Source organism: Spinacia oleracea, chromosome 3, assembly GCF_020520425.1.
Source record: "Spinacia oleracea cultivar Varoflay chromosome 3, BTI_SOV_V1, whole genome shotgun sequence".
Classification (NCBI taxonomy): Eukaryota; Viridiplantae; Streptophyta; class Magnoliopsida; order Caryophyllales; family Amaranthaceae; genus Spinacia; species Spinacia oleracea.
In genome coordinates, this window is record NC_079489.1 from 156,768,356 (window position 1) to 156,783,860 (window position 15,505).

At 36.5% G+C, this 15,505-nt stretch overlaps 1 protein-coding gene across 2 annotated transcripts; it reads left to right on the top strand.

Annotated features, from left to right (window-relative positions):
* The first annotated feature begins 3,951 nt into the window (after positions 1 to 3,951).
* Positions 3,952 to 15,241, top strand: LOC110791754 (protein DETOXIFICATION 27-like). Of its 2 annotated transcripts, none has more exons than XM_056841023.1 (8): positions 3,952 to 4,376; positions 8,881 to 9,422; positions 10,583 to 10,669; positions 11,000 to 11,056; positions 12,126 to 12,211; positions 12,765 to 12,883; positions 13,310 to 13,399; positions 14,912 to 15,241. In XM_056841023.1, the coding sequence occupies exons 1-8, from the start codon at positions 4,077 to 4,079 to the stop codon at positions 14,957 to 14,959; spliced, it is 1,329 nt and encodes a 442-aa protein (XP_056697001.1). In that variant the 5' UTR covers positions 3,952 to 4,076; the 3' UTR covers positions 14,960 to 15,241. The 2 variants fall into 2 exon arrangements, with proteins under 2 accessions (XP_056697001.1, XP_021852204.1); XM_021996512.2 differs by having other exon boundaries at positions 11,973 to 12,211; positions 14,912 to 15,240.
* Positions 15,242 to 15,505: the final 264 nt, after the last annotated feature.

Sequence of the window (15,505 nt, forward strand, 5' to 3'; positions counted from 1 at the left end):
ACCCCATGCATCCCTACTCGCCCCGCCCCATCCCCACTCGCCCCGCTTCATACCCGTCATGGGTGATGGGGGTGAATTTGGATTTATTTGCATCTTTAGGTGATAATATAAATTTAGGTGAGATTTTTATGTTTTTTGTTTGGATTTTTTTGTTATGACGTGTATTTTTTTCGATTATATAGGTTACTTTAGTCATAAGGTATTTTTTTTTTCTATAGTTAATTTTGAGTACTCCGTATGTATGGCAAATGTTTGCTAAATAAGAAAAATTAGGCGGGTATTAGCGCGGGTATGAAGCGGGGATAAGACGGGGATGGATACCCAGTTGGGTGGCGGGGTGGGGATGGATTTTAGCTTACACGCATTGGGGCGGGGATGGGGATGAATTTTGTACCTGCCATGGGTGATGGGGCGGGGATGGGGATGAAAATTTTAGGCGGGGATGGGGATGGAGGGACGTACATCCGCATCCTCTCCGCCCCATTGACATCCCTACTAATGAGTATATTAGACTATTAATAACTTGATGTTGAATAAGGAAAGTTGAGTGGAAGAGGCATTGGAAGTTGTAAATCATAGAAACAATAAAGAAAAATTGAAAAAATAAAACAAAACAAAATGATGGATGAAAGGAGAGATGCCACATGTCTTCTAATAATGAGATGCCACATGGCTTCTAATAATCTATGGTGTTCCTTTTTAAAAATGATTTTTATGTTTTTTGTTTGGATTTTTTTGTTATGACGTGTATTTTTTTCGATTATATAGGTTACTTTAGTCATAAGGTTTTTTTTTTTTTTCTATAGTTAATTTTGAGTACTCCGTATGTATGGCAAATGTTTGCTAAATAAGAAAAATTAGGCGGGTATTAGCGCGGGTATGAAGCGGGGATAAGACGGGGATGGATACCCAGTTGGGTGGCGGGGTGGGGATGGATTTTAGGTTACACGCATTGGGGCGGGGATGGGGATGAATTTTGTACCCGCCATGGGTGATGGGGCGGGGATGGGGATGAAAATTTTAGGCGGGGATGGGGATGGAGGGACGTACATCCGCATCCTCCCCGCCCCATTGACATCCCTACTAATGAGTATATTAGACTATTAATAACTTGATGTTGAATAAGGAAAGTTGAGTGGAAGAGGCATTGGAAGTTGTAAATCATAGAAACAATAAAGAAAAATTGAAAAAATAAAACAAAACAAAATGATGGATGAAAAGAGAGATGCCACATGTCTTCTAATAATGAGATGCCACATGGCTTCTAATAATCTATGGTGTTACTTTTTAAATACTAGGTATAGATGAATGTGTATAGCATGAAATATTTAAGTAAGATTAGCGAGAGTGTCACATACTCGCGTGACATATTATTAGAAAGATGTTACTATTGTATCAACATTTGTAATTATTGCCATTTAGTTTCCTTACATTACTAGAATTATTGGCATTAGTTTTCATACCTTACATTACTAGTATTATTGGCTTATTGCCATTAGTTACCATACGGTACTTTGTTTATTGTTTTTCCAATAGCTTGTATAAATATCTAATTACTAAGCAGCCATGAAATATAGATGACTACGACTTCTCAAACACTCTCTATTGTTTTGTCATGGTATCACAACAGGTTGATTAATCAACATATCAAATCAACTTTTGTTTTCTGTTTTTTTTGTTTTTGTTTTTTTTTCTTATTGCCCATTAGTTACCATACGATACTTTGAGTTAAGGAAATTAAGGGTGATGGCGTGGATTAGTTGTGGTTTAAGAATTGGGATTTTGAAGGCCTCTTATTCCTTACCACTCTACTTTAATAATATAGATTCATAGATTATCGTGCTTTTTTTTTAATCTAATAATTTTAATAGTCGTATCAGAAATTGCCAACTCTAGCTTCGAATCGGATAATTGATCAAGTTGAAGTTGAGCTAACATGTGAGCTACTTATCAGATGACAATTTAGGTTTGGTTTATGTTGGCAAATAATTCAACACAAAAATCGAAAAGAAAAAAGGACAAAAGAAGACAATAAATAGACAAAAGAAAGCCGGAACATGTACTCGGAAGTAAAATCTAAAAAAATAATTGTACAGTAGAGATAGAGATGACTTTTAGCAAGTACGACCATTGTATGAGTTTGACGAGGCGGCATACTGTTAGATCTTTTTTCACACATAATAGGAGCAACGATAAGTACGTAATCCGAAATAGTAGGGAACAAGACATGCGATTAAAATTATGTATCGTTATTCGACGTCTGCGTACGCTAAAATCACTCTCGTTATTTACCTGAAATGACATATTCACCCTTATAAAATCTACCCTACCCCTCCACTTTTCACCCCTTCAATGGCAACCTCAATATTTTCCCGCAGTATTCCGACCAATATTTTCCGGCAGTATTCCAAATAAAATTGTGTCGACAATCATGGAGCTACCTTTCCCAAATAACCTCATTTGCGTAGCTGAGCCATGGCCGCTGCTGCCATTTGTGGGATGTTGGACCGTGGTTATGGCCGCAATTTGTGGGCGGCACCGGCATAGGTTCATAATAATTACTTCCTCCGTATTTAAAAAAAAAATACAATTTACTTAAACGGTCGTATTTTAAAAAGAGATACACTTTTCTTTTTTGACATGTCTTGGTCCCCACTTCCAATTATATTAATATTTCTTTCTTTCTTGTGATTCTCACAATTACTCACCATTATCTTTTTACTATAATAAATAATTCAACCACTACCCACTTTCATCTTATTTTAATAAATTCAACCCACTCTTTTAAAATTACGTGTCGGTCAAAGTATATCTCTTTTTAAAATACGAAGAAAGTTTAAAATGAAAAAAATCATTCGAACTTTATCCCTTTTGGCATTAGAATTGTCAAATTGAGACCAATTCACACATTTCTTAATTTACGTTTTCTAATGGATTATTGTCCAAGAATTACCAGTGAAATTATGATAAATTTATGATCCAAACAACACTCTGATAATGATGTATTCCTAATGTTGAATGTGTTGATCATTATTAGAAAATATCAAGTGATTGACCGGTTAGTCTCTTGTGGAAGAGTAGACTAAAGACTAACCAACAAATTGCAGTGGTGAGGGTGAAGGGAAGATAAGGGGAGAGGAGGGGGCTGATTTTTTTATAAAGGGTATTATAGCCATTTCACCATTAATACGCGGACAATTTTAGCGAATTAAGAAGTCGATTAAAACCCCCTTAAAGTATGGGGTGATGATAAAGGTCGCAAGGTGTGACAATATTTAGTTGTCGCAATCCTATGTACGTGTCGGATTCTAAATTGTACATCGGAAATGATAAAGGTCGCAACATGCGACCTTTAAGCCGTGTCACAGTGGTGACATGGCAAGGCTACGTGTCATAAATATATTTGGAAATTAAAATATTTAGATTATTATAACCTATTATACATGTTACAAAAAAGGTAGGAAAATCTTAATATTTTACTTTACAAATTGAGTAATGTAATATCTTATTCTAGAAAAATAATTCTAATTTGTATAGAAAATTAGAAAAAAAAATACTTTTAATTATTTATATGATATAGGAAATTAAAATAAAAAATGCATTTACTATTTTGTACTTGGAAAATAAAAAATACAGTATATTAGAAAGTAGAAGATTAGAAAAAGGCATTTCGTCTTAATTTGGTATATTGGGTTTGTTCTACCCTGGATCGCCAACATAATTGCTCGTTTATCAAGTCCATGACTCAATTTCTTGCGTCGATCAAGTCTATGACCCAATTCCAAATTAAAATAATATTTTAAAGTAATATATAATCTTTTAATAACAGAGGGAATAGTTAATTAGTGACCACACCAATCATTCAACTATTCAAGACATTCAAATATATAGTACTCTATATAATATAATATTGCCTATGATTATTAATAAATAGTTCCATAACAATAACATATCCTTTTGCCTTTTTACCATCTCTCTTTTATATTCCCTCTCTTTCAAATCTCAATCGATTCACCAACTCGTTGTCTTTTTTTAGATTAGATAATTAGACTCTAATATAGTCCTAAAAATCTACTATGTCTAAAGACAACATCTCTAACAAATTCGAAGACCAAAAAGTTCCCCTTTTAAAAAACCACCAAAATAATCATTTTGATAATTATAATGATGATGAGAGTAGTAGTAGTCTTGCAAAACGGGTACGGGTCGAATCCAAGAAGTTATGGCACATCGTCGGCCCGTCAATCGTGGCCCGTATTGCTACTTACACTATGTTGGTTTCTACTCAAGCCTTCGCCGGCCACCTTGGTGACCTTGAGCTTGCTGCTATGTCCATAGGTTGCAATGTCATCGTTGGCCTCGATTACGGTCTCATGGTACGTAATTTATATGCCAACTTTATGTTAAAACAATAAATAATATTTATTGAGTCATTCATAATTAGTAGGAGTATAACTGAGTTTGACTGAAATTAACTTATCTGAATTTATTTTTGCAGTTTTCCTTTGTTTATGTGGGTTTTACCCCACTTTCAGGGAAAAAAATAAACTTACTTTTACTATATAATCAGTCAAAATAAGTTGAAGTAAACAAACCGTAAATAACTTGCGGGAGCAGTGACACTCCTTAAGTTCCTAGTTTTTTTTTTTTTTAAAAAGCTAGTTTAAAATAGGTAATTTTCTTACTTTGGCTACAAATGTAAAAATAAGGTTCAGATTTCGCTTCTATAGTTTTTTTTTTGGTGTGAAAAGAAGAGCAAAGCTCCAAAGCGCAAAGAAAAATAAGAGTTAGGCTACGAAAGACAAAAGAACAGAAAATAACTAAACTAAAAACAAAGCTACAGCATCCCTTGCTACTAGGCCGCTACTGTTGGGACCTTACGAAGTAGCGCCACTCCACTAAGGTCCTCCAATAAAACGTCTCGAAGACCCATGGGGGCCGCCTCCATAATCACTAGCTTCGGGTTGAGTCCGACTCCGTAGTTTGCCAACCAATCCGCAGCTCTATTTGCCTCTCGATAACAATGCTTTACTACCACTTCCCATTCTTGGTCGAATATCAAACCCTTGCACCTTCGAACAATATGATATAAAGGAGAGCTAGGTCTCAAATCTCCTAGCAGTTCACGGACCACCACCATCGAGTCCACTTCCAGTACTACCTTGCGACACCCCTTGTTCCAAGTCAGTGCTAACCCTCGCAACACCGCTAAGAACTCAGCCCTGGAACAAGTTGTTGCTCCACAATTTGCCGCATACAATCCAATTACTTCTCCTCTTGCCCCTCTAATTATCCCCCCCGCCCCTGCCATGCCCGGATTACCTTTCGAAGCTCCATCAGTATTGAGCTTCACCCATCCCTCCCTTGGGTACTCCCACCTCACATACACCTCTCTACAAGGCTTGTTACCTCTCCCCTCTACCTTTTCCTCGCGTTGCCACGCCTGTCTGTTCATCTCTACCCTTGCCATAATGAATCCCAGTTGGTCCACCGGGATCTCCACCACTCTATCAAACACCCTCATACTTCTCCATTTCCACAGCCACCACAAAGTTGTGGCAAAAACCATCGGCCATTCCTCATCCCTTGAGTTACCGTTCCTCATATTACTCACCACCCAGTCATTGAACGAGCGACCAAAAATCTCATAGTCATTCGTTCCCGGGAATTTTCTCCACACGAGGGTAGCTACAGGGCATCTCCGTATGATGTGTTCTATGTTTTCCTCCACCTCTCCACACACAAAACACCTAGGGTCATCTGTTAGTTTTCGAATGAATCTATTTGCATTGGTCATAAGCCGATCATGGAGCAATAGCCAAAGAAAGAACCGAACCCGTTGCGGTACTCTTAGCTTCCAAACAAAATTCCACCCTCCTGTCACCCCCATCTCTTGTTCTCCACGAACAATTTTCAAAGCAGACTTTATTGTGAATTTTCCCGAGTTCGACCCGTTCCAGAATACCCTATCTATAGCTTCTTCATCCTCCGTCAATTCAAAAGAATCAATTAATTGGAGCACTCTAGGAGGTAAGAAATCAGAAAATTGTTCCCACTTCCACCCATGTCCTGCCTCCCAAAGTTCTTGGACAGTCATGTCTTGTATTCCCAACGGAGGTTTAGTCGTAGCTAACTCTAGCAGGGTCTGCTTCGCCGCCCACCGGTGGTGCCAAAAGAAAGTACGGCCTCCATTACCTACTGCCATTCCCACTCCCTGTCGTAGGATATCAATATTATCTACAATTCCTCTCCAAGCATTGGATGCGCCCTGTTTGTGAGTAAACATGTCGAGGTCGCATCGCCCTTCACAATATTTGTTTCGAAGTACCCTAGCCCATAGTGACTCTGGTTCTGACAATATCCTCCATCCCAACTTACTAAGGAAAGCCGCATTTACTTGTCGCATCGAACGGATACCTAAGCCTCCCTCCACCTTATCCTTCGTTACAGTGTTCCAAGAAACCAGGTGCACTTTCCGCTCCTCAGCGCTTCCTCCCCATAGGAATTTTCTTGACACTCGGTCCACTTCATCGCAAGTCGTTCTAGGGATCTTGGTTGTCTGCATAGCATAATAGGGCATAGAGCTAATGGCTGATTGTACTAGAGTGGCTCTTCCCGCCATAGAAATAGTCTTTGCCTTCCACCCCGCAAGTTTTCCGTTTATACGGTCGACAATGTACTGGTACTCTCGTTTGGAGGTCCTCCCATTTATGGTTGGAACGCCCAAATAGGTCCCCAAATCTTCAGCTTCCGCCATGTTCAGCTCCTCGCAGATTGCTTGTCTAGTCTCGTCACTCGTATTTCTTGAAAAGAAAACTCGGGATTTAGATGCACTCACCTTGCTTCCTGATCTTTCACAGAATTGTTCTAAGCATGATGCTTATGACCTTTGCTTGGTCTACTGTGGTTTCACCAAACAAAATCAAGTCATCCGCAAATGCTAAATTTGAGAGTTTGGGGCCGTGTCTACTTGCTCTCACTGCTTTCCATGCCCCAATATCCACCGCCTTTTCAATTAGTTGTGACAACCGTTCCATGCACATAACATATATATACGGGGACAGTGGGTCTCCTTGGCGGATTCCTCGTGTTGGCATAAAGCTCTCTGTAGGTTCTCCGTTCCACAAGATTTGTAAACTCGTCGTCGAGATACAATGCATAATAACGTCAATCATACCCTGAGGCAGCCTCATTTCCACTAGAGTATTTTGAATAAAACTCCATCGAAGTCGGTCATAGGCTTTTTCGAAATCTATTTTCAGTGCCATGTAACCTATAGCACCTTGTTTCTTCCTCATAGAATGGAGCATTTCCTGGACAATGATTATGTTGTCTGTAATTTGTCGATGTGGGACGAAACTACATTGCGTTGGTGCAATCATCTTTGGTAACACTGGTTTCAATCTATTCACCAACACCTTCGTAACTGTTTTGTATATAATATTGCAGAGCCCGATCGGTCGAAACTGGTTAACCAAGTACGGGCTATCCACCTTTGGAATAAGGACCAAGAACGCGTTGTTCAGTTTCTCTGGGAATTCTTTGCCACTCACAACATCACAAACCATCTATATCACATTACTCTTCACCACATCCCAGTATCGCTGATAAAAAAGCGGTTGGAACCCGTCGGGCCCCGGGGCCTTGAACGGTTCCATACTCTTTATTGCATTCACCACTTCACAACTAGAGTACGGTTTTGTGAGGAGTTCTATTTCTCTAGTACTCAAAGTTGGGAAAGAACCTGGCATGAACTCATGAGTTAACATATCAGGACGTTAGTATAAAGTTTAAATATTAAGTTGATTTGCTACTCAAGTTTAAGAAATTAAGTTTAAGAAAAAGTAAGTGTTAAAATCTAAACCTAAAGTCTTATATGTGACAAGCCACACTATCAACTTGATGATGTGGCATGTTCACACTTATAAATAAGCCCAATACGTTAGTCAAGGGAACTTAAAAGTAACATCAGCATAGAAAATAAGTAACATTCGTCTACACAAGCTAGGAACCTCTAACAAGAAATTCAAGAAACCGCAATAAATCAAGAAAAGTAACAGAGAATACAATGTATAAGTAACACCAGCTAGCATAAAAATTAAGTCAAGTAGCACAAGTCTATACAAGTAACTTCTAACATGAAACTCAAAAAACTACAATAAAATAAGAAAAGTAACAAGGAATGCAATGTATAAGTAAGACCAACATAGAAAGTCAATTAACAATAGTCTTTACAAGGAACCTCTTACATGAAATTCAATAAACTGCAATAAAACAAGAAAAGTAACAACAAATATAATGTATAAGTAACACCAACATAAAAAGTCAAGTAACACCAGTCTATACAAGGAACATCTAATATGAAATTGAAGAAATTGCAATAAAATAAGAAAAGTAACAGCGAATACAATGTATAAGTAACACCATCATAGAAAGTCAAGTAACACCAGTCTATACAAGTAGCCTCTAACATGAAATTCAAGATACTGCAATAAAACAAGAAAAGTAACAACGAATACAATGTGTAAATAACATCAGCATAGGAAATCAAGTAACACCAACATAGTAAGTCAAGCAACACCAGTGTTGTGAGTGAGGGATTTGAGCGTGCGCGTCACACATCAAGTTGATGGTGTGGCTAGTTACACAGGAGACGCGCTGAAATCTAAATTCAATTTACAACTCAAATAACTTCTTATAAATTAAGTTAAGTCCGTATAAATGAAATCAGGTGAATATGATATACTCTTACATCTTAATGCTAAATTGTTTGGTTGATTATGTTTTGATCAAGTTCAAATGTTTTCTCTCCCTATTTTAAGCCAAGAAATTAAGCAATAATGTACTAATAGAAATGAGGAATTTTGTTAAACAAAATAGTTGGGAATGGCAAGTGCTTTGGAGACACTATGTGGGCAAGCATATGGGGCAAAGAAGTACCACATGTTGGGCGTCTACATGCAAAGGTCATGGATTGTGTTATTTGTATGTTGCATCCTTTTGTTACCCTTGTACATATTTGCAACACCTTTGTTAAAGCTATTAGGCCAACCGGACGACGTGTCCGAGATGGCTGGAGAGGTGACCTTATGGATGATACCACTTCATTTTAGCTTTGCCTTTCAATTACCGCTACAAAGGTTCCTGCAGTGCCAGCTTAAGGCCAACGTCATGGCGTGGATCTCAGTGGTCGCGTTGGCGGTACACTTGTTCGTGTCTTGGTTGTTTATGTCTGTGTTCAAGTGTGGCGTTATTGGTGTTTCTGCCGCCCAGAACTTTGGGTGGTGGGTGATGGTGTTTGGGTTGTATGGTTACACTGCTTTTGGTGGGTGTCCCCTTACTTGGGATGGTTTCTCTATGGAGGCATTTTCCGGCCTTTGGGAGTTTGTCAAGCTATCTACCGCTTCCGGCGTCATGCTTTGGTAATACTCTTCTTCATACTATCTTCATTTCAATATGATTTGTACACTTTCCTTTTTAGTATCATATTTTTTTGCTGGAACAGGACTAATAGATTTAGACATAAAAGTCACGACATTATGCCTATTATACCAAAATTAATGCGTTCAAACAATAATTAGGAGATAGTAAGTTCATATTGGACATTGGCGGATCTAGGATTTGAGAAATGGGGGTGCGAATAAAAAATATAGTCTACCAACGGGAAAAAAAAAATCCCGGGTCCAATTCCGCTATAAAAAGGATCCCAAAAAAGGGGTCAAAATTACATTCGTTGTAATATTTAAGTCCAAATAGTTAAAATATAAACCCACCGTTCACTTCAGTTATATTGTCAACGATTTACTAGTCTTTCAATATTTTCGATAAACAATAGATCAATTAGAAAAATAAAGAGAGTATTGAACTGTGTATATAAAAACCATTAATGAAGTTGAAATCATATTAAATTTCAAAAGAATTGAAAATATTATTCTTCACTATTTACGGAGTATATGACATTTAACATTGTGTATTTGTGTTTACAAATTTCATTTTTTTAAAATTATATAACCCATGCAACTAATCTTAGCTAGGTACAAAAGTGAAATTCACAAAAAATAAAGGTTTTAAGGAGCTAAATAAATGGAAAAAAAAGTGGTGAAAAATAAAGGTTACCAAGATTTGAACCCTACATCTCTTTGCTCCATATGATGAGGCTAAACATTCAACCAACTAAGAGAAGCTCATTAATGTGATACATAATAGTGAATTTTAAGTATATACAAAACCCTGTTACTATTATATATTTTTCTGCGGATCTAGGGAATGGGGGGCAACGGTACCCCTTGTACCCCCTAAATCCGCCACTGATATTGGAGGACACATGATCGAGAAATTAGAAACATATAAGCCGAATATGATTTCAGATTATTCTGTAATAAATAGAGTAACCCAACAATCTTATACAATACTTCGTAAGTTAATCAAATAGTCTCAACTTAGATGTGTAATGAAGGGAGTGCATTCATTTTCTTGTACGCAATTCATTTGAATATTTTGTAATCTTAGTATTTATTTTGATTATTACCGAGTAATATCTCTAATAACAAGTATAATGTAATTCATATATAATTATGAACAGTTTGGAAAACTGGTACTACAAAGTATTGATACTGATGACTGGAAATCTGGAGAATGCCGAAATAGCCCTTGATGCGTTATCCATATGGTATGATTCTTTTTCCTTCTCCAGAATAAGTATAATTCAATGCTTCAACCTAATGAACCCGTTTGCCAATGATTTTTACACTTTTCGTTTTAGTCCGTTTCATAATTTTCTTTACAGTTTTTTATTCTATTTTTGGATACGAAAGTTTACTACCTTACCTTTCTTACCTCGCAATATTTACAATTTTCCACTCAATTCCTCTTACTTTTTTTTACCTACCCACTTTTTTACACATTTCTCTTACTTTATCCATATTTAATTATATTCAACCACCTTTTTCTACTTTTATCTTAATATTTGTGCAAATAGTAACCGTCATTTATTTGACAGTATGAGCATCAACGGATGGGAGATGATGATTCCTATGGCATTCTTTGCTGGTACTGGGTAAGTTTGTGTCTTCACTTTCCTATTTTCATATAAAAAAATTGGTAAAATTGACTCGTACCTATGCAAATTGGATGGGTCACTTGAATTGACAAAGGGACAGGGATAGAGGTGCAACGAAAATTGTTCCAATTTGTTTTAGTTTGAGTGAACTCGAGTTGAATCATCGTATCATTAATTTAAGTGACCCATCCAAACATGTTTGATTAGGATGAATACATGACACAAAGTTTTAGAAAATTTACAATTGATTTGAGTTACTGAAGTAGGTACTCCGTTGAAAAAACATGAGTGATACAACTAATTTGAGACTTCCGAAATAGGACAAGCAACCAAGAATTAGAGACGGAGGGAGTATATGTAAAGACTAAATATGACATTGGGTCGGGCCAGGCCGGTCTGGGCTTCATGCTAAGCCCAAGTGCCTTGGGTTCGAACAACCCCTTGTTGTCAAACCCACTTATTTTGTGATGGTGTGCTGAAAATTTTGAAAATGAGGCCAGAACACGATCCCCTAGCCCATTTCCCCTCGTGTTGTGCCGGAGCTTCGTATCTATTTCTAATTTTAGTTAATTTAATGTGATTTGTCGTGCCTTTTCCAAGAAAAGGGCTCAAGTCCGGCCCACAGCTTGCGACCTCGTGCTCATGCCGGACCGTGTCTTTTCTGTCAGGGTCTCGGGCCGGTCCGTGCCAATGCCATCTTTAATTGTATATGACAAGCAATAATCGAGAATCAAAGACGCAGGGAGTACATAAATACGCGTATTGTTTCGATCTTTATTAATACGTGTATGTTGGCTTGTTGCCCAACTTTGAAACACCAAAATTAAACAGCCTATACAGTGGCAGATCTTAGAATGTTCATTACTAGGTCAAATTTTTTCACAATAATGATGGGTTAGTGAAATGTGAACAGAGTAAGGGTATCAAATGAACTAGGAGCAGGGAATGGAAATGGAGCAAAATTTGCAACCATGGTAGCGGTTATGACATCCGTTGCAATAGGGATTTTCTTTTGGTTGCTAGTTTTGATTTTTCACGAAAAGATTGCTTTTATTTTCTCAACCAGTCCACCCGTCATCGAAGAGGTTAAGAAGCTTTCTGTCCTCTTGGCGTTCACCATCCTCTTCAACAGTGTCCAACCCGTCCTCTCCGGTAATTTCTCTTCTCGGTCTACTATGTCTAGAAATATTATTATTGTCGCAACCAATTAAATAATACTTCTTCCGTTCCGTAAATATCGCACCATTTTGTTTTATGTACTATTTACACTACGACTTTTGGCCATTTTGTGTGATTCTTACGTAAAAAAATTGTAGTCATGTGGAGTCATGTTAGATTTATATCGAATATATATATTTTCTAAATATCATTATTTTTTTATAATTTTGACTTACACGCGATTTGAGATATTAAGAGTCAAAATAAGGTGTTGGAGGAGTAAAAGTTAACCATGATGCGATATTTATAGAACAGGGGAATGAATGCATTTTCTTTTAACCAACACAAGCTGGTGGAGTTTTGAGGAATTCACCTTGTGACATAGAGATCAGCAGGTTATAAAGTCGAGCTCCATCAACTAAGATATACTTGGGAGTGACATCAATATTGGTTCAGCAGAATTCTTCTTACTTGTAACGGTTGTAGCTAGCCAACATTTAGTTGACCCATGCCTTGTATTCTCATCTTTATGACCTTTGTTTTATAGGTGTCGCGGTAGGATCAGGGTGGCAAAGCACGGTGGCTTACATTAACATCGGATGTTACTATTTGCTTGGGGCACCACTTGGGTATTTGATAGGCTGGACATTTGACCAAGGAGTTATGGTAAATTATTTCCTAATGGAACTTAATTTTCTTTCAAGTGACTATGTAGAGTTTGGATCCTCGGGGCACCAAGGGTGTTTGGATCCTCTAGAGTTCTAAAATAACTCTACGATGTAGAGTTTGAACATATCAACCATTGAATGATACATCAATGGTTCATATATATATTATCTTTCCAAAATTCCCCCTATTTTTTCTCATCAATATGAAGCATTGATTTTAAAATGTATGGTTTAGATACAACTCTACCTTATAGAGTTTTATTAAAACTCTAGAGAATCCGGACTCGGTTTACTACATGATTAGTTGTTAAGCGCGGAATATCATATGAGATCATTATTGATATGCTACCCTTTAGGATAATGTACCAACATTAGTACTTATATTTGGTCTTGTTACTAAAAATTAAATTTGAATTGATTTCAGGGTGTTTGGGCTGGAATGATTTTTGGGGGGACTGCAGTTCAAACATTGATATTAGCTATCATCACAATGCAATGCGACTGGGATAAAGAGGTAATTAAAGTTCAAAGAGTGAATCTAAGTTGCTATTCCCTCCGTCCCTTAATGTTGGCTTCATTAGTCTTTTCACGGTCACCAAGATACAACTTAAAACCTAAATACCTTAATTTTACACGAGTAAAAGTTTATAAAAAAAAATAAAAAATTCATATGCACTGAATCGAGTCTAACAAGATCGACCTGACATGATTATGTTATTTCTTGTACTTTACTGAGAATTCATGGTCAAACTTTTGAAAGTTTGATCCAAAATAATGCAATTACGGAGAGATTATTTGATAATCGGTTTTCACCTATAAAAAGAAAAGCCTAGCCCGAAAGATCTGAATAAGCCCGAAACCTGATTTCCAGGTCTTTTACAGTCTTACATACACTTTTAGCCTGAAGCTCCAACCCCTTTGGGACAAAAGCCCATTAAGCCAAGCTCAAAAAGACTTTTAACTCTAAATCACCCTGTAGTTTGGCTGGATTATCAGCGCGACCCTTTGCTCAATCTTTAAGGGGTGTTTGGTTGGGGTATTCACTCTATTTATTGTTGTTTGTTTGATGATTTTTGTCATTGCCTTTACCCTCTTTTCACTACTCGGGGTCGGGCCTACAGGTTACCCATTTAGGCTATGTTTGGCAACACAAGCTGAAATAAAACTGAAACTGATAAGTTACCTGAAATTGATAAGATGATGTCTGAAACTGATAAGTTACCTGAACTGATAACCTACCTGATTACGACAACTGTTTGGCAAAAGTAAATGTTTAGCTAACTTAAATTATACGATGATTATACAATTTATTTTCATTGTATTGAAATTTTATTATTATAATATATTTTACACTTTACCTATTTTCGTAACTCTTCATTATAATTTAGTAGACCATTACTTTTAACATGTTTTTATTTAAGTTTCTAGTTGTTCCTTATATACTTGCTCATACGAAGTATTAATTATATAATTATTGATCATTCATATTAAATAATTACATTTCCTAACAAATATATTTTCCCACTATGATACAGTGATACAAGAAATTTTGCTCCCATTTACTACCTACATCATAGTCAAATATACACAGGTGTCGTATATTAGCGCTTTAATACCAACAAAATGTCAGATTAATGGCCTTGAGAAGCGAATTAAAATACCGATGAAACTAATGTTGCGATAGGATTTCAGCACCTGATTTGCAGACGTTACTTTTAGTAGCGTCTGTGTTTCAGTCATTTTCTCAGCATTTCAGCTCCTGAAATATGATTTTAAATGGATACCAAACACATATATTCATTTAAGCTACCTTAAATTTCAACTAGCTGATCATTTAAGCTAACTGAAATAAGTTACCAAACAGAGCCTTATAGTCTTTTTCATCGAACTTTGTCCGACTTCTTAAACTGTTATTGTGGCAAACAGGCAATGAAGTATTTCGTATTTGTATATGATCTTTTCTAATTGATGTCCCATAAAATGATAAATGATTTGAATTTTGAACTATTCATGGTGTGAATTACAGGCTAACAAAGCAACTATCCATGTAGAGAAGTGGGCAGAAGGCATCTAACTTCAATATGAGAGACTATTGTTTTAGGTATAAATATAAAAGGGAAAATGTTCCTTATCTACATGTTCCTTATCTAGAATAAATATAAAAGGGAAAATGTTCCTTATCTAGAATACTAGATTAGATCCCGTGCACGCACGGATTTTGATAAATTTTTTCACAAAATATTTAACAGAATATCTCCCAAACTACTGCATAGTTATAACATTTTTAACATGTTCGTTTAAATTTATTCATCTAATATTATTATTTAAAATGCTAATATGGTAATTTGACCAAAACATTGAGTGATATATTTTCCATTATATTAATATAGCAATTTGACTAAAATATTACCAATTTAGAATAATTATTATTACGCCGTATCTATTATTGCCATAATTTATAAACTAAATTTTGTTTCCATACATAAATATTTTATAAAAAATGTAGAAAATAAATATAAAATCAAACAGATATATTTTTTTGGGAAAGTATTTTTGGCGGGAAAAAATCGCACCAGGAATTGACACGTGTCATTCCTGCTGTCTCTTTTAGTATATAGTA

Excerpts from the sequence above, each read along its gene's own strand:
- LOC110791754 (XM_021996512.2), top strand. The coding sequence starts at position 4,077 with ATGTCTAAAGACAACATCTCTAACAAATTCGAAGACCAAAAAGTTCCC. Across the intron at positions 11,057-11,972 it reads GCATTCTTTGCTGGTACTGG|AGTAAGGGTATCAAATGAAC; the intron begins GTAAGTTTGTGT and ends AAATGTGAACAG. Across the intron at positions 12,212-12,764 it reads TGTCCAACCCGTCCTCTCCG|GTGTCGCGGTAGGATCAGGG; the intron begins GTAATTTCTCTT and ends TTTGTTTTATAG.